The sequence below is a fragment of the Syzygium oleosum genome, unplaced genomic scaffold (genome assembly GCF_021117445.2).
Source record: "Syzygium oleosum isolate NSW1041296 unplaced genomic scaffold, Sole_v2.1 Sole_v2.15, whole genome shotgun sequence".
Classification (NCBI taxonomy): Eukaryota; Viridiplantae; Streptophyta; class Magnoliopsida; order Myrtales; family Myrtaceae; genus Syzygium; species Syzygium oleosum.
In genome coordinates this window covers 8,567,019-8,585,839 of record NW_026607499.1, presented here as the reverse complement: position 1 = coordinate 8,585,839, position 18,821 = coordinate 8,567,019, and the positions used below count along the sequence as shown (strand labels likewise).

The 18,821-nt window shown below is 40.5% G+C and overlaps 3 protein-coding genes across 8 annotated transcripts; 2 read left to right on the top strand and 1 right to left on the bottom strand.

Annotated features, from left to right (window-relative positions):
- Positions 1-906: 906 nt before the first annotated feature.
- Positions 907-5,429, bottom strand: LOC115675636 (cadmium-induced protein AS8). 6 transcript variants are annotated; one of them, XR_008818058.1, is made up of 6 exons: positions 5,300-5,429; positions 3,127-3,373; positions 2,632-2,898; positions 2,345-2,555; positions 1,973-2,252; positions 907-1,645 (listed from the first exon to the last, which is right to left on the bottom strand). XR_008818058.1 is itself a non-coding variant. In XM_030598376.2 (5 exons), the coding sequence occupies exons 1-4, from the start codon at positions 5,300-5,302 to the stop codon at positions 2,019-2,021; spliced, it is 531 nt and encodes a 176-aa protein (XP_030454236.2). In that variant the 5' UTR covers positions 5,303-5,429; the 3' UTR covers positions 907-1,645; positions 1,973-2,018. The 6 variants fall into 6 exon arrangements, 1 of the variants encoding a protein (XP_030454236.2); XR_008818059.1 differs by having other exon boundaries at positions 1,960-2,555; XR_008818057.1 differs by having other exon boundaries at positions 1,973-2,555.
- Positions 5,430-9,567: 4,138 nt separating this feature from the next.
- Positions 9,568-11,995, top strand: LOC115675638 (uncharacterized). Its single transcript, XM_030598379.2, has 4 exons — positions 9,568-9,979; positions 10,890-10,985; positions 11,082-11,130; positions 11,564-11,995. Exons 1-4 carry the CDS (start codon positions 9,626-9,628, stop codon positions 11,650-11,652), a joined length of 588 nt encoding a protein of 195 aa, XP_030454239.2. The 5' UTR covers positions 9,568-9,625; the 3' UTR covers positions 11,653-11,995.
- Positions 11,996-12,606: 611 nt separating this feature from the next.
- Positions 12,607-15,093, top strand: LOC115675651 (protein PAM68, chloroplastic). The gene is made up of 2 exons (XM_030598400.2): positions 12,607-12,766; positions 14,181-15,093. The coding sequence occupies exons 1-2, from the start codon at positions 12,734-12,736 to the stop codon at positions 14,811-14,813; spliced, it is 666 nt and encodes a 221-aa protein (XP_030454260.2). The 5' UTR covers positions 12,607-12,733; the 3' UTR covers positions 14,814-15,093.
- Positions 15,094-18,821: the final 3,728 nt, after the last annotated feature.

The window sequence follows — 18,821 nt, the reverse complement described above, 5'->3', positions numbered from 1 at the left end:
TGTTGCACTTTGATGGTGATGTTTGTATTCTTGAATCTGTATCTTATCTTGACGTATTTGGTTTCATTGTCTAATGACCTAATAGCGTCAAATGAAGCACCAATCCCATCTGGGCCTTATTTTACCTTAAGGTATGGGGCTATTAGGACTTTCCCTACTAGTTTGTGCACTTGGGAAATTTGGAGGGTTTTTTGGCTTTGCCTCAATGTCCTTTGCTCATAGAAGGACTATAAACCTCCCTGCATGCCGCATGTATGTACCTCAGAGGCTATCTGGAAATGTATTAGAACTTCCAGTAATGAAAACATGAGAAGTTGTCTAGACATTGCGTGAGAATGGAGATTTTGTGCTACAGGTGAAATCTTGTATGCATCTTTATGTTGTTCAATGCTGATCGGAAATGTATTAATAATTGAATGGTATTTCGAGTGTGCAATTTTGCGCGATCTTGGTTCATGTCTAGAGAGTTAGAACATGATAATGTGGAGATTTTGCATAAAGATATCATTGTTCATGATAGGAAGTTCGCTTAGGCATTTTGAGAAGTTAGCTGTGTGGCTTGCTCAAACTCTCCTGCTGGTTCTAACTCTTACTTTGAGTTGTCATTGAGAATTTGACTGTGATGAATGGTGATGTTTTAGATAACGGAATCATAGTGCTAACACACCATTCAAATGCTCGCATTATTAGAGCTGGATGGTCGGATGCGACCGTTTCCACAAGGACTTGAGATGGAGTCAAATCTGAATAGCCATGCGATAATGACATGCTCTCTGGTGATGGGAGTTTGGAAATCTACTCCCATCGGTTTCACTCGATTCCAGGGGATAGGAAGATATTGTCTCGATCTTGCGATCCGAAGCTCTGGGCAACAAGGAAGGGGGAAAAGCTAAAGATACGAAGTCATCCTGATCCTTAACAAGTATGTAGAAACGATTCGATGGACTCGCACGAAAATCGATCCTCAGCAAATTAAGGTATTTAGGTCTAGTGTTTTTTCATGACATGCCATGCCACCCTCATTCAACAACTGCTTACCACCTTCCGTGTAATATATCGCGGCTTTCACAATGGAGGTTGGCTACGCCAACTATTCTCAGCTCAATCTCATTGTCAATCTTCATGTCCGTGTCGATGGCAACTTGTTTAAAGTTAATAACCCTTCCAAGAAGAAGCCAAGCCACAAGAAAAATTGCTGAGTCAACCTGACTCGTTTGATTTCACCCAATATTTACCGAGTTCAATTGGCAGACAGAGAGAGAGAGAGAGAGAGAGATTCACAAAGGGTATTACTGAGTAAGGCTGGCTTTACTTGTTGAAGCTATTAACCTTGCCTCAAAGAGGTGGTCTGGATAAATGAGAGCACCTGAAATAAATGTCAAGGTGTCTGTCTCTTCCCTTCGAAACATCGACAATTACCAATTAGTGTCGTCGTTCCTCTTCCACCGTTCCTTGTGTCCCATCAACTCATTGAATCTCAAGGATATGCATCATAATTGAAAGCTCAACCAAAGCTTTGCCTTCGAAATTTTCTGCACTTTCGCTACCAACACATACAATCTTGCCGCACTCTTCACTTCAGTTGCCACCCACCAACAACATGTATAGTTCACACTATGCTAAAATGAATCTTGTGACCATGAGCCTACAACAGAGTACAAGACAATAATTAATTTTTTATCCATCCATCATCAACCAACATTATGTATATGCATCTCAGCCATTGAAATAATTTATGCTGCGGTAGGAACAATTAGATCCTAGATCATATACTTAAAGGAAAACGAGTGCAACACTATCTAGCTTGTCTCTTACTTGTTTTGATTATACCAATCAAATAATACTGATTTTCTAAAAAGAAATAAAACCAAGAAGGCAAAAGTAGATCGTTGTGTGGAAAAAGGAAACAAGAAGTTGATCCGTTAATCTGTAACCCAAAATGAGAGAAGTCGCTTGTACTTTAGATGCTAACCATTTCCACAGTATGTATGATTTTCTGCTGGGAGATCTCTATGATATCAATCCTTCAAACCTGCAGGTGACATAGATGAATCACTTTGTAATCTTCTAACCAACTATAAAAAATTGTGAAAAGGATGATAAACGTCAAGTCGTTTAATGTCAGATCCGTCCACAGCATAGAAGTAGTTAACATCTAGCAAGTCTCGACATGTAAAAAATCCAAGCAGTTGTGTTTTCCTTGTATCGGAATCAGTTTCAGTTTCATTTTGCTTAAAGTATCCTCCCATCTCCTGTAAGGCAAGGCAGCCAGTTAGATCAAGTTCCTTTTTGTCAACTGGTGAACTCTCAACCCTGTATTCCGACATCAGCTGCACATCCATACCTGAATGCAGTTCAACTCAACAAAACAGCTAGGTAACTGTGCTGTCTATGTGTGCAATCCATGATTTAACCAAAAGCACTTCTATTGTGCAACTGGCCACAGTTTGTCTTGCCGTAGGAAACGTAGGAAACAAATGAGAAATATAGAACTGCAAGCCAAGGAAAGCAATAGAACTGGAGATAGTTGAAATATAATTTTCCAAGGTGTGGCACTGCAAGATATTAAAGTAGTTAAGGAGCAAGCCCTTGATCTCAATAAGCTACAAGAATGCCTTCTTTTATACATACCCTTACGAGGATGAACAAGTCGACTGCCAAATGCTCCGAGACATTTCCAAACATCCCCAGATTGTAACGGAAAATTCATGTCAAACAAGTTGGCTGTCGGTTGAAGAAAATGTTTTCTCCTAAAGCTAGACAGCTTTCTGCCAGCTTCTGTAGGGAAGAACGAGACATGTGGTGCAATATTCCAGCCACCACCACCAATGCTTTTCCTTGAAATAAGACCACCAAATTGGCCGAGCTCTGAAGAATTACTTCTGACTGCCGTAACTACTGCACAAATGGATGCAATAACAAAGTTTCAGATAGAGAAATTAGAAAACCACCATTCTCTGGACACTCCACTGATCCATAACTAAGCATTAGAGATCGCAAGTTCAAGACAAGCGAATTGCTTCAACATATAACATTCATGCCACAGCCACCACTTTAGTCTACATACGCCGAATATTAGAGCTTAACCAATGCGCATGATAGCAGTTACAAATTGAAAACCTGTACCATTGTACGGCACTTCAAAGAGGTAATTGGCAGGAAGACCAATGCCAAAGCCAGCCACAGTGAAGCCCACGCTAAACCCAACACCACAGCCAGCTCCAACATAGCCAACCACCTCAGGGCCAAAACCAGGACCCCATCCAACACCACATCCTAAACCAAATCCCATGCCCCAAAAGGCTCCGAAAGTTGGATGCACAGGGTTCCATCTTTCATATCTTCTGAACAACCCTTTGATGATCATTCCTACCTGCAAGTAAAAATGATTTCGTTCATGAGAACTCATTATAAAACAACATTAAGGTGACACGGCAATCGCTTGAAAGGTTGGACAATTTGGTGTTCCATATTGCGACAGCAAATGTCAGGTCTCAAATCTCCACATATAGTCTTTCTTCCACCAGATGCTAAGGATAAAAAAATAAGCAATAAAGGTGGGCAAAAAATATTCGCCGAACTGCAATTGGACTCTTGTATTTCTCATATATCGTGCGAACTTGACAAGCATGACTGAGGCAGTTTTTGTAGACATTGTAAATATACTCCAAACTCCAAAATCGCCGATCTTCAGCTCGCAGATGCTCTACTACGTCCTCAACCGAACTTTTCCAGAGAGATAGATGTCCTGCTCAATGCTTTTAAAAGCAAAAACTTCTGGTAGAAGTGAATTCAGAAAAGAATCCGTCGACGTAAACGAATGGCAAAAATACTCAAGACAGATTCCAAGCAGTGCTGAGTTTTTAATAACCAACAAGTTACGAGGCGGGATAGGCTCTTCCATTCACAAGTACTCTCCATCACAATGAAACGTCCCACCCTTGAACTGAAATTTGACCCTAGTCCAAGATTTGAGAATCATCGTCATCACCATTCCTCTCAATGTGAAATCCGCTAGAATACTACCAAGCAATTCAAACATCCAGCTGACAAACCAATTGAATTCTTGTCATTCATTAACAAGAACCCAAGAGTTCATTCCCACGAAGCTCAACTACAGTGCCGAAACACCACTGACTCAAATTCGAGCATCAGAGAAACGAAGACGAACAAGAAAGAATCATCCTTGAACTGAATGAAACGTAACACAATGAAACATACCACTCCTGTCATTCATTAACAAGAACCCACAAGTACTCCCTAACACAATGAAACGTACCACCCTTGAACTGAATGCTGATCCTCCTCCAAGATTCGAGAACCATCATCACCGTCACCATTTCACCATTCCTCTCAATGCCAAGATCCGCTAGAATATTACCAACCATTTCAAACACCCAGCTGAGAAACCATTTGAATTCTTGTCTTTCATTAACAAGAACCCAAAAGGCCATTACCATGAAGCTTATAACTACTTGCGCCGAAACGCCATCGACTCAAATTCGAGCAGCAGAGAAACAAAGACGAACAAGAAAGAATCATCCTTGAACTGAATGAAACGTACCACCCTTGTTATTCATTAACAAGATCCCACAAGTACTCCCTAACACAATGAAAGGTACCACCCTTGAACTGAATGTTAACCCTCCTCCAAGATCTGAGAATCATCATCACCGTCACCAATTCACCATTCCTCTCAAAGCAAAAATCCGCCAGAATATTACCAACCCATTCAAACATCCAGCTGAGAAACCAATTGCTTGTAACTACTTGCGCCGAAACACCATCGACTCAAATTCGAGCATCAGAGAAACGAAGACGAACAAGAAAGAATCGTCCTTGAACTGAATGAAACGTACCACCCTTGTTATTCATTAGCAATAACCCACAAGTACTCCCTAACAATGAAACGTACCACCCTTGAACTGAATGTTGATCCTCCTCCAAGATTCGAGAACCATCATCATCGTCACAATTTCATCATTTCTCTCAATGCCAAAATCCGCTAGAATATTACCAACCAATTCAAATACCCAGCTGAGAAACCAATTGAATTCTTGCCATTCATTAACAAGAACGCAAAAGCACATTACCATGAAGCTTACAACTACATGCGCCGAAACACGATCGACTCAAATTCGAAGCATCAGAGAAACGAAGACAGAACGAGAAAGAATCAAACGAGGACGACGCCAAACACGATCGACACATACATGGACGTGAACGAGGATCAGAGACTTACTTATTCCGGGGGACACATTACAGAAAATTAATCCGTAAACACATGGCGTTTGATTACCATCAAAGGGTCCCTCTTCTTCGAAACGAGCTTCAGCGAGCTACTACTGCCCGATGGATACGAAGGTATGGAATGGAATGGAAGGGCCACGGCTCACAGGAAATGGATAAAATAATCCCCTCCTATAAAAAAATATGATTTTCGCGATTTGATAATTATTCGAATTAACCCAAGATGGGCCTGGGTGTTATCTTGGGTGGGCCCAGACTTCATCCACGAACTTGGGCCCAAAAAAATGTGTTGATCCAACGGCGTACCGAGTTCCGAGCGAGCTTCGCCTAATAATCATGAGCGTTCATTTGGTTATTTGTTGATAAAAGAAAGGGTTAATACCACGAAAAATCCAAAACTGGTACACCCGTGATAATTTTACCTCAAACTAATTTTTTGACCACAAAAAACCCCAAACTGATATACACGTGACAAATTTACCCCAAACTAATATTTTAACCATTAAAAATCTCAAACTTGTACATTTGTGACAAATTTACCCTCCTTTAGTATCCGTTAAATTGGATTAATACAAACAAAATCACAAATTGCTACACCTGTGACAAACAGAGGATAAAACATAAAACCGGCACATCATTCAATTGCCGCACTTCATTTAACAAAGCAATTTAACAGTTTAAGTTTAACAGAAACAAACTGAGGGTAAATTTGTCATAAGTGTACCAGTTTAAGGTTTTTCGTAGTATTAACTCTAAAAGAAAATAAAGAAGCATTAATGGAAGGGAATTTTGCGTGAAAAGAACGATTGATTCGAACTTTGTTTCTGAAAATGAGGGCGCCACTTGAACAAGATACGAATCTCTTGGAGTTTGAATTCGTATTGATGATCATGTTTTAATCAAAGTCAATGAAAACTCGTTTGGCGTGATAGGTCGTGCTTCCTAATAGAGTTTGAAGAGTGTCGTGGGAGAAAGAAGGTGCACAACTATACTAATTTGGGATAATGACATAAATAGTCAGTAAACTTTAGCCCAATATGCAATATGGTCTATGAGCTCTTGATTTGTTCAATGTGGCTCCTAAATTTTAGCACCGGCGCATTGTTTACTGCTAAGCGAAGAACAATGCCTTTTAATTTTCGTTGGCTTCCGATAATTCGGGCAACAACTTCCCAGGCATGCATCGGAAACGGTAACGTGACTTTTGCCTCTAATTAATAACATACCATAGCAGCAATTCTTATGCCTCTATAGCTTTTTCCAAGAGCAAACAAATCTGTCTCAAGGAGGCATTTTTTGTGGCAAATTCATTAATCTGTAATATCTTCTTTCAAAAGTAAATAAACCCGGCTCACATTATTATCTTTTGTGGAAATTTAGATAGTTCCGATATCTCGATTTAAAGGACAAAAATAATTGGCTCCATGATGTTCTTTTGAGGCAAAATGTATCTGCCTCGTATAGTGATCCTTGCTTAATAAATTGATTTGAGCCTGGCTTTCGAATTTGAGGTTAAAAACTACTATTTGCTAATCTACATTCTAGTTACAATTATTTACCACCGTATTCAACCCAAGAGTCCTATCAAGAGTTGAAATGCACGATAAAATGCTCACTTGTAAATATTTGATTAAAGAACCGACATAAGAACATTTGTACATACATAATGTACAATATTCATGAAAATAATTAAATTGCAACATATTAGTCGAAGTATTGACCTTCATTGATCAATTCAAGGTCCAAACCCAAGTGTATTTATATATCCCGAACAAGCGAATGTGGATATGTTCCTCAGAGCTAGAAATGAAGAGAGAAGGATTCGATGCTATCCCGACTTTGGTTACCTATGTCCATGCTTCCAAACACACCCATACCAATTTTATACCTAATTGCAAAGTCTAAACAGGTGTCGATCCCACATCAGTCTTCAATGTTTGATTATATCATCTAGGAAAATTATCACACAATTTGATTTGTTTAGATGGGTGTCAAGAACGAAATACACACACATTTAATTATGACTTACATCGTGAGATCGAGATCCTAGACGTCGAAATTGGATAACTAGCGGTGAAATAACTGTTTATTTTTGTTTTTTTGGTCAGAGGTGAAATAACTTTAGCAAGCGCTTAACTCTTCGCTTTGTTTTGTTTAATCTTTCTCTATTTCGAGGGCTTAACTCTCACTTAACGTGGAGAAAGATTCGATGGTGAACATGTCCTTTAAGTTATGCAAAGCTATCTTACCATAGCGAAGACCATATATAACATAAACATTCAGTATAAACACCACAAGATAAAAACAATAGAGCCTGAAACAAAGCCACCGAAAAGAAAGAAAATTTAGTAGTTCCCCTCAAGCAGTACCATCATCTCTTCTGATTAATCCTTCTTCCACGGCCTTAAGTTGATGATGATCTCCAGAATAAAAATGGTGACAGAAGCCATCCTCCCAGATCCACCTTACCAAACACAACACGTCAAAAGTTCTCATTAGCCATGTATAAATTCATACAAGAGTAGATTTTGCACTACGTGCGTGTTTCTCCCTTTTTCTTGACTAGGTATATACGTGTTATTAAGATGAGTGAACAGAGAGAAGTATACTTATTTTCTCCATTCAGAAATCGGTCGGGTGCGAAAATGCCATGCATGAATGAAACCCAAAAACAATGTGGGAGAAAAAAGAAAGAAGAAGGCAAAAAGCATGCATACCGATGAAGCATTTCAAAACTCCGAAAAGAAGAACCTCGGGTCCGATGACGACCAGCCGTTTAACGACTTCCTCCGCCATAGAAAAAACGCTCATGCTTCCTGAGACCACCTTCTTCGTCCTGTTGACGACGGCTTTGACAAGCACCTGAACCACCCTCTCCATCGTCGTCAGTGGTCTCTCTCTCTCTCTCTCTCTCTCTCTCTCTCTCTCTCTCTCTCTCTCTCTCTCTCTATCTCTATCTCTGCGTTTCGTTTTGGTTTTTATGAAGCGAAACGCATGCGAGGGGAGTCGCCGAGTGTGGTTGCGTGTATATAGAGCGGACGGGTCGTGTCATTGGTTTCTGCAGTCAAAGAAGTTAATGATGAAGATGGGAATGCGCGATGGAGAGCGATTCGGTGGCCTAGACGGTGCGTCGATTTGAATGCTCTCTGTCTTCTTCCGCCACTGACGAGACTTGCCTTCGTCTGGTTGGATGCTTGGCGACTTTGGCGCTGCCACAGGTGAAGATGAAGCGATGGGGTACGCAACGCAACGGGCAGTAGCGTGCATTGCCTATGCCTGCCCTTCGGATTCGGGACTTCGTGACAAAAAAGAAGTTTATAATATAGTTTTGTATTCGAATAATTACCTAATATTATAGGAGCACGTGATATTTCTTTTTCTTTATTTGAATGACTTAATGGACAAAATCAATCGTAGTATAAAAAAAATGAATATTTTGATTGCATTCACCACTCTTAATATGTGCTTTTACTTAGTTTAGCGGGAATATGAAATATTTTTTCATATAGTGAGAGTCTAGTTATTACGAATTACTCTTGCTCGACTAACCATATATTTAAGTTCAAGCTAATTAGATTTCGATATTTAAGATATAGAATGGACCTTGAGCTTGAAAAGATTGCGTAGCACCAATAGGGTAATTGGATTTGAAAATTATAAATTTGTGCATGTAAATAAACATAACGATATGTTGGGTTTGGGATTTCAAAATTATAATTTTGAGCTAGAACCCAAAATTAATAATCTCAACATAAGTCGAGTCCGTTTTCGAGCTATGAACATTGAACAACACACTTGTGTCGTTTGTAAATTGTCACTTTTTTGCTATTCTAGTCTGCTTATTAACGATGAACCCGGATCCCTCGAAACTTTATGTCACGGTCACTTATGTTCACTGAAAAAAAAAAGTTGAAACAATGGTGCAAAAAAAAAAAACAAGAAAAATATAGAGTACATCATCAAAATAGCTTTCAAAACATGAAAGTAATCAACGGAAGCCTAAATTAAGGTTAGAAATATAGATTTTGATATTTTTCGAAAGGTAAAAGTTGAGAGATAGGGAACAATATGGAATCATGGATATCAATATTTGATTTTTGATAGCCACTATAAATGCTAGAATGAGTATATTTTCGATATTTACGACGGCAATTTAAGAAAAGCGCATGAAATGTATTATCTCGGTTCATTAAATAATAATCGGGAGAAATTGAAAATGTGACTACATATAGCGCAACTATAAACTATGAATGTCAAACTGAAATAAAAAATGAAATTATAAATCCGAGCATAAAACATTTTTCTCGATATATTTGAAAAGCCCGCCACTAGGCATGAGAGAGAGAGAGAGAGAGCGAGCCAGCGATCAGTCGCGATGAGGAAGCGGTCATCGTCCCGCAAGCCGAAAGCGTCGCCGTCGCCGTCGCCGCTGCCTTCGCTGTCGCTGCCTCGCGATTCTCTGCAATCAATCTTCAACATCATCGCCACCGGATCGTCGTCGCGGAAGTCCAAAACCAGAGGCCGCCTCCACCGCAGGACCAACGTCGACGACACCTCCGGCCCGGCTCCGGCTCTGCCTCCGGCGAGCAAGAGCCTGACGTCGATCGGCGATCTCAAGGACTTTGCTTCCTCGCAGCTCGAGGATCTCAAGCGCCGCCTCGATCGCTCGCACTCCGGGATCTCCAAGGACGTCGACGCCTCTCGCTCCCGCCTCCACAAGCGCTTCGAGGTTTTTCTTCTACTTCCTTTTCCGATTAATTTGCTGCAGGATTTAAAGTTTAGTGAATAGCATTTGCTTGATGCTTGCTGAGCTCTGGTTAAGAGTAAGTTTAAAATCCTCGAGATGATGCATCAATGGAGCAAATCAGATGTATTCTGCAAACTAAAACCTCCTATCGGATACATTTATCTGTGAGTTAGGGATATTTGATTTTTACGATGCGAGTTAGAATCTCTTTCAGTAACTCTTGATGCATCCTTAGGTCTGCTGTTGTGAATCTCTACTTCCGATCACGGAGATCTTCCGTCAATATTGGCCAAACTGTTGTAGTCATAGTGAATATGTTCCTCAGAAATAAGATCTGATTATTTCCGAGGATGATCGTCATTCTGGATGCAAATCTTTCGACTGAACTGTCATCAAATCTGTTATCGATGCATTGTAGGCGAACTCTCGAGGCAGTCCAGCATTTCTCTTGTACATTTTGACTATCCTGAATCGAGGAAATGCATCAACCGATCGTGTCATTGGTTTCCTTTAGGCAAATAGATCCAGCTGTTTGCTTATTGAGCTGCTTTGGCTTAGTTGTCACAACCATGAACTTACGAATTACTTTCCACTGTGTCTATGAAGATCAGTAGTGATCAATGTTAATTTTGCTCGCTGATATCTTATCTTTGGGATTCATGCCTAAAAGTTTATCACCGATAAAGAGCCCAAGATCGAAGTTAATTTTGATTTATTAATGATCCTGAAAGAGTTGTGTTGCCTGCTTGAGTAATCTTTCTATCAGTTGGAAGGACGCTCTTCAAGACTGTGTTTCCGTAAATTTTTCTGTCTTCGAGTCGTACTGAATACTATGTCAGAAACCTTGTTTGATTTTCTCACTTTATTTCATGTTTTATATCGAATGTCACAGATCCATGCCCAGGCAATTCAACAAGTCACGGACGAAGTGGACAAGGAGTATAAGAAGATATATGAGCAGATCAATGAAACTCGAAAAGCTATGAAGGTACTTATAACGATGTAGCAACTCCAATCCAATCTTATTCAGAAGTTTCTTGATATCCTTTCCTGACTAAATGTGCAAACGAATGGTTCTTTTCAGGCGACATTCGTGGAATTCATGGACGATGCTCAAACCAGCACATCTCACGGTATGATCATCTCGGGACCTGTCTCTTAAATTTCATTTTATTTTGGAAAACCATCCTTCCCTTGCTCATCTAGAGCAAGATCCGATATGCTCTGCAGAAAAACTTAGGTTGTATAATCATCCGAATCCATTAAGAATGATCCCTCTATCAACGAAATCATAGCTCAGTCCCACCATTGTGTAGTTAGAGCAAAATACTGGAAAGATTCAAGCTGTACTCATGGTTTTGGTTTCTGTAGAGCTCGTATGGCTCGGTTACCTGTTCAATGCATGCTAACATGCTTTTCCTACATATGTAAGGCTTCTAGTCCAATTTGTTATGACATATAATGTACAGGCATAGATTCAACAATCATGCTAGTCATATTTATGTGGCCATCGTGGAGTGCATTACAAAATTTAAGGGGGGAAACTAACATTTTCGCTGCTTTCAGTGTGCAAAACATCCATCCCGGAGCTTTCGCAGTCCTTTGATAAAGCCATCGATGTCCTCCGCAACCGTCTTGGAGTTTCCGCAAGTTAGTTGATACTCATCGACACCACTTGCTTCGGTGAACTCCATCCTCTACCCATTCACTGACACCGTCTTGAGTGAATTGCTTTGGACAACTCTGCTACACAGCATTAGCATACATAGCAAAACTGGAGCTCCTACCTGCTTTTGACCCACCTGCAATCCACCTATTGAATCTTCTTAAATAGGGCCCCGTATATCTTGATTTGACAAAGTAATTTGTTTAGCATCTCTGTCGGTGCACTCGTGTCATAACAAGCGAAACTCGATCTCTTTGCATTGCTTCTAGAGACGATGCAGGACAGGACGCATCGAGCTAATTGCAGCAATGGAATGGAACCCTCCTATTCTTTGGTCAATGGGCGATGATTTGGCTGGTATTTTGGTAAATACAAATACTGAGAGCCAACTTCCCCCAATGAGATTTCTCGTCCGTCCTAAATTGTTGAGCAACCAAACCAGTACCGGTTGTTCATGGGATATAGATTAACAAGGCACGGTCTTGACGCTTGACGTATCATGAGGTTGGCAAATGGTGGAGGGGGAGACTGTGAATCCATGAAAGTTGCCTCTTCGATGCTGATTTCAGCTGTGATCCTAGGAATGAATGGAAACCCAACCCGATTAAGGCGGTGAAAACTTTAGATCTGGTTATCCTGCACAAGGAAGGCGGTGAAAACTTTGGAATTATCTCTTAAGATGACATTTTTTTAGCTTCTTGGGCCGAGAAACTTAGGAATCCTAGAAAATTGAAGATGGCTTCCTTAAGATGTCCAAAGAGAAAAAGAAACAACAACAATTCTTTATATTTGAAAAAAGAGGATTGCTTTATCATATTATAACACAATATTGCCATTTCCTTTTTGGGCCAAAAAATGAGTGTCGATTGGGCCAGATTGGGTTTGAGTCCATCATTGATCAGAGAAGCTTCCCAGCCCATGTCGAAAGCAGCTGAAAATCTCTCACCTTATCTTCCTCGTGCTCTTCCTCTCCCTCTCACCCTCTCTCTCTCTCTCTCTCTCTCTGACATGGAGCAATCGGCCGAGCGGTGAAGAATTCTCATCAGAAGAGAATCCGAGAAGCACGTCAAATGGCCTCTCCTTCAATTTGCTGGGCAGCGAAGGTACTCAAGAGCCTCTCTCTCTCTCTCTCTCTCTCTCTCTCTCTCTCTCTCTCTCTCTCTCTCTCCAACTTTCAGAGAAACTCTTGAAAATAAAAATACAGAAAAAGGAAAACACCAAAACAGCTTTTATCTACTAGCCCCGAAAATCCGCACTCAGGTATTGCAGGTGTGATCTGGATAAGAAAGGAGCTAAAGAAATAGTCTTAAGTCTCCGTATTTGGGGTCGTGTTCTTGGTCGCTGTTCTCAAACTCACCCTCCCTCACTCTCTTCTCGTAGAGCCTGACTTTCTTGGCTTTCTTAATAATCAAGACCAGTCGCTTTTTATGGTTTCCTATATGTACCCATCATCATCCTCCAACATGGTTGGTTTGGCACTGCTAGCTAAGGGTAATTGCTATTGCTCTGCCAATGATTGTCTATGGGGAGATTTTACTTCGTTTTTCTTTTTCTTTTTCTGATTTCTTCATTTCAAAATGAAATTTGCACACTGTGATTTAAAGCAATTTCTTATAATTATCTTATATGTCAAGTGTTCGCTTGAGACATAAGATATATATTTGCTTGAGCAACAAACTTCACGTGTGCGCCGAAGATTGTCAATTAAGGTGGATTGTATAGATCCATCACACAAGAAAATAATCGTATTTAATCGTCTAATCAGTGGGAACATATTAGACACACTTTCATACATCATGTGCAAGTCGTCCAATATTCACTTACGTGACACCTGCGATCCATTATATTATGTCCATTATTAAATTGAGATTTAGTTCCTCTACATTGGCGCAGTTTGTTAACATTTTATTCCCAGGGACTGTGCATCATGTTGTGAAACTTTCGACTGAAAACTGATTATACGAAATATGAGTGAAAGTAGTGTTCATGACGATGAAAATAACTTCCACATTCTGTCTTAGAACTCTGCCATGGTCTTTCAATTATGTCAGTATTCCCTAGTCTTGTGATATGGAATACTAATTTGGTAATCTATGTTAGAATAATTAAATATTAAATCACGCCTTTATCTAAAAATTTAAGCTTTTAGAACAGTTGGTAGTGGTCCCATAAAATCTATTATGGTATCAGAGCTGGAGGTCATGAGTTCAGATCTTTCCTGGTCCCATTTGCCTCCCTAATCAAACATGTCCACGCTTAGTACCTAGGCAAAAGACCAGACTAAGTATGAGGGGGAGTGTTAGAGTAATTAAATATTAAATCATGTCTTTATCTAAAAGCTTAAGTTTTTAGAACAGTTGGCAGTGGCCCTATAAAATCTTTCAATCTAAAAACACGGTTCAAGTCCCGGATGCTTGCTGTTTGGATTGATTGTAACCGACTAACTATGAGTCTATGATAAACTCTACACTATCCGGCAATGCTTAGCGATAAGCTCATAATGTGCTGCTATTGCAGAGTGATGGCTGCTATGAACAATTCAATGTGATTCAGAAACCTTGCACTCTCCTAATAACCAACCGCCGGGACAGACGACTAAAGATGGACAAACAAACATGTCAATTCCCTGGTTCCTTCGAAAAGCTGCCCTCAAGAGGAAATCGCTCCCATGCCGCCCCACGATTACACGCGACCTTGAGGAGCCCGAAGGGCTTTGGACCCTCTCTGAAGAAAGCCAAAAAGACAAAGAATAAACCAAACGGAGAATATGACAGCGATGAGGAAGACGAGGACGACGAAGATGACGAAGAAGAGGACGCGAGAGACCAAGGCGTAATACCGGAAGTAGTGACCAACAGGATGATGAACCGGATGGGGGTCTCGGTCGGCGGCCCGCTCTTTGTCGGGCTCTTGTTCTTCCCATTCTTCTACTACCTCAAGGTGGGGCTCAAGATCGATGTCCCCACCTGGGTGCCTTTCATCGTGTCCTTCTTCTTCTTTGGGTCAGCTCTTCTGGGTGTGAGCTATGGCATTGTGTCCTCCAGTTGGGACCCTCTCAGGGAAGGCTCTCTCCTGGGCTGGAACGAGGCCCAGAAGAATTGGCCTGTGTTTTGGCAGTCTCTTTGGGGAGGTAGGTCTGGGAAAAAGTAGGGAGTTAGGGTTTAGTTTTCTGGAGTCAAGGTCTTTTGCTCTGCTCCTCTTTTTGTGTGTAATATATAAAGTGTCACAAAGTAACTATCCTTATCTCAGTCTGCAGTCTCTTTCACATTTTTTGTTTTGGCCCATTGTGTTCTTCTCTTCGAAATCTTTTGGTTTCGACTGTCCCTTTTCCACAGAGTTGATACTAAGTTGGAAACTGAGTAGCGAATCAAAAGCGATGCATTAATGCTTCATCTTATATGAAAAGCTGCTGAAAGTCGCATGCTTGCTACTTCTTTTACTACTTCTGCTTCCTTACCCTCTCTCTTAGACATGCAGATACGTGGTCCCTGACCTTTGTAGCGGTTGCTTATTACTTGTCGCGACGCAGTTTATAATAATTATTCGAAGAAATTCTTAGGTTTGTTATGTTGGGTATACGGAGACATCATAATTATGCCCTTTGGATTGTGTGTTGTCGATGCGAGATTGACCATTACCACGTGATGGTCCGAATGGGATCATGAGGCGAGGAAAGTGCGTATGTTGGAAGAGATCGCTCGTAATTATTCGCTCTCGAGGGTCTCAACCACATGTTTTAAGCTGGGGCTACAATTACTGGTACGATAAACCCTGAAATTGAGTTGCCGTTTCTATGTCTGACATACATACAGTGATAAAAACAAGAGCTTACGACCTGCTTGAATACACTAACTATGGTGAAGATTATTACCTAGGCATTGCTTATGCAACTTCCAAATGATTTGTTACCCGTGTCGCTTCCTTTGAGATCTAGTTTAGGTTTTCCTAATTGCGTATGAAGACATTTTGGACATTCATTGATGAAGAAGAAAGGATAGTCCTCTATACATAAGTAGCTTTCCGGTTGGCCTGGGCCTGGCCCAAGCATGAGCCCAATGGGCCAAACTTGGGCTAATTGATCAACGTTTAAGTGAAATCAAAACGCGCATATTCTTCCCTAGATCCTCCTGGCCCTGGAATCTATATTTCACAGTGCCTGTGAACATTTGATCGATCCAGAAAAGAGATGTTCAGAATTTGGCAGACAAAGTTTTGAGGTTTTGAGTTTGACTTCCCTTTTGTTTTCCCTACTTCCTGTTGCTTATGGACAAAAGATGTTTTTGCCGTTGTTAGTTGCTAAACTTATGAGTTACGAGGTACTCGTTAAAAAAGAAAAAAGAGAAAAGATTTAAAATTCATGGTCTGTGATCATTGCCATCCTTTTCAATTTGTATTTATCTTTGCTTATGCTAAGGCCGACAGGGATCCACTTAGGTAAGGCGTTAAAGTACCCTCGCACGAATCAGATGTTGACAAAAAGCCCTTTAATTTGAATAACAACAAGGAGAAGAATACACTGTTTGAGTCTGATGTATTTATATATAGGAGCTTCATTCCATCCGAACATATAAAGATGTGGTACGGCTGTGTTGGGGAAAAAGCTTGGATTGCATGCAAGAATACACCTGGTCTCTTCTTTTAACATGGGTAAGCACGGGGTGTCTGGTTTTTTTTTTATCCCCCTCGAAACAAAATCCGGAACAAGAAATCAAAAGAAGCAAGCGTAATGAAAAAAGGACAATCCAACATTGGAAATGGGGAAAGGTTGGAAGGACTTGGGGATTGAGATTAGATCTCCTTTCCTTTGAGGAGGATTCATTTTCTTTCTTTCTTTCTTCTTTTTTTCCCTGGGGCCAACCTTTGGAGAGGGTTGATTGCTGAATGACTTTTTATTCACTTTTTTAAAGTTACCAGTCATTATTTATGACAAAACAGAACATTCCCAACGTTTAAACAAGTCTAATCCAAACCCCTTCTCTTTCATGCTTCTTGACCAACCCCAATCCAAATTTTAGACAGAGAGAGAGTGTGTGAGTGTGTGTACTGTGTAGTTTCTCTAACTTGGACTTGTGGCCCCCCTACAGACAAAAACTAACATCCCTCCACAACAACTTTTGTCATTTTCTTCGGGACTTTGATTGACAAACAACCAAAACCAAGTATTTCGATAGGTTAAAAGCTTTGTCAAGCCATTAGGTGCCAAACTATCCCCTTAGATGCTGAGATGCAATCATGATTTGTTCTCCCTTAGACGGTTAATTCTAAAAAAAAAGCATCAATTTTAGGTCGAGGGACAATTTTAGCTCGAACTTTTTTTTATTTCATAAAAAAACATCAATTTTAGGTCGAGAGATAATTATGGTCCGAACTTTTTTTTGTCCCGTAAAAAAGCACCAACTTTAGATTGAGAGACAATTTTGGCCCGAACTTTTTTTTGTCTCGTAAAAAAGCACCAACTTTCACTTAAATCCCAAATCTGGCCCTTATTGACTTAAAACCATTGATTTTCCAACTTGACTATTCCACCTTAGCAATAAATCCACGTGACTTGCTGACTGGATTTAAAGCATTATTCATTGTCTTATTCTCTGAACCACAGCTTGAAGAATAACGGTGAAACTGTTCGTCTCCTTCACTTCACCGATAAGTCAAAAATATCTTCAGATTGAATCTTTCTGGCCAAACTTCATCGTTTTGTCGTAATCTGAAGCTATAGACCACTGTCCGTTGACAGACGCCGTGGAAGAGATTCGCCAGGCTCACCACCATAACTTTTTTTCTCAAACAAGGGTAACTTCAGACAGAAAGTTAATGGGGGCCAAATTTGGGATTTAAATGAAAGTTTGTGCTTTTTTACGAGACAAAAAAAAGTTCGGGCCAGAATTGTCCCTCGACCTAAAGTTGGTGCTTTTTTATGGGACAAAAAAAAAGTTCAGGTCAAAATTGTCCCTCGACCTAAAGTTGGTGTTTTTTTATGGAACAAAAAAAAGTTCGGGCCAGAATTGTCTCTCGACCTAAAGTTGGTGCTTTTTTTTGGAATTAACCCGTCCCTTAGATAACAAACAACTGCTCTAGACAATATAGGTCCTGGATATTTCCAAATCGTAATCTTGATGCACTTATAAATGACCCTTTTTTTCTCCCAACGAGCCAGAAAAGGGGGAAGAATAAAACAGAAAGAAATTAACCCAAAGACAGCATTATGGCACTGCATCTCTTACAGCTCATAATGTGTCATAAATTATGACAAAAGAGCACTTTCGGAAATGGTTCTTTTGCTCTTTACCACATTGCCTAAAGAGGCGTTACAAATGCAGGAAAAAGAAGTTTTGTGTTTGAATTATTGGGTATTATTCCCATACATCATCTATCAGCCAAAAGAGGGGCAACCCAAGAAAAAACAAAAAGAAAGAACCAGAAATCAGAGAAGAGAGTGGGGGGTTGGGAATTGCTTTGGACCTTGACTGTGCTTTTCTTGGTTGGGAAGATCTTATATGACAAAACCCTCTTTTGCAAAAGCTTTGCTTCCTCATCCTCCTCACACGTGGCAATTCTAGAGAGATAGAGAGAGGGGGGAAGGGGGGACTTGAATTGTTTTGCCCAACCATTCTTTGCTTAAAGACAGGTTAGCCCCAGGAATAAAGCAAGCGGTGTGTGCGTGGTTTAAAGTTACCAAAAGCAACACAGAAGCACACAATGAAGGGGAAGGGCTTTGCCCACACTATCTTTGGCCAAAGCCAATTTGGCTCGCTTGGTCACTGACAACCCACAACGACCTACAACATCTCTCTGAGAAACTCCACACTGCCCAAGGCAGACCCCTCGTTTAGTCACCGGTCGTAGCCGGTAGTAAGGGGCTAATCTGTCTGGTTACCGTACTAATGTTATCTCTGAGCTCTCTGACCGGTACCGCACCCACTGTCTCGGGGTTGCACCACCCAGCCGACCTCTCTTTCTTAGCCTGGCGAGAGCCTCACGCCAGTGGGAGAAGAAAAGGGGAGAGAAAAGAAAAATTAAGCGCATGGAGTTTTCTTGGAATAGTAGATAAAAGTGAAAGAGGCGGGTTAACAAAGGACATGAAGCTCATACAACCCATCATTACCGCGGGAATTTGTTTTGCTCTATATTAGAGTAATTAAATATTTAATCACATATTTA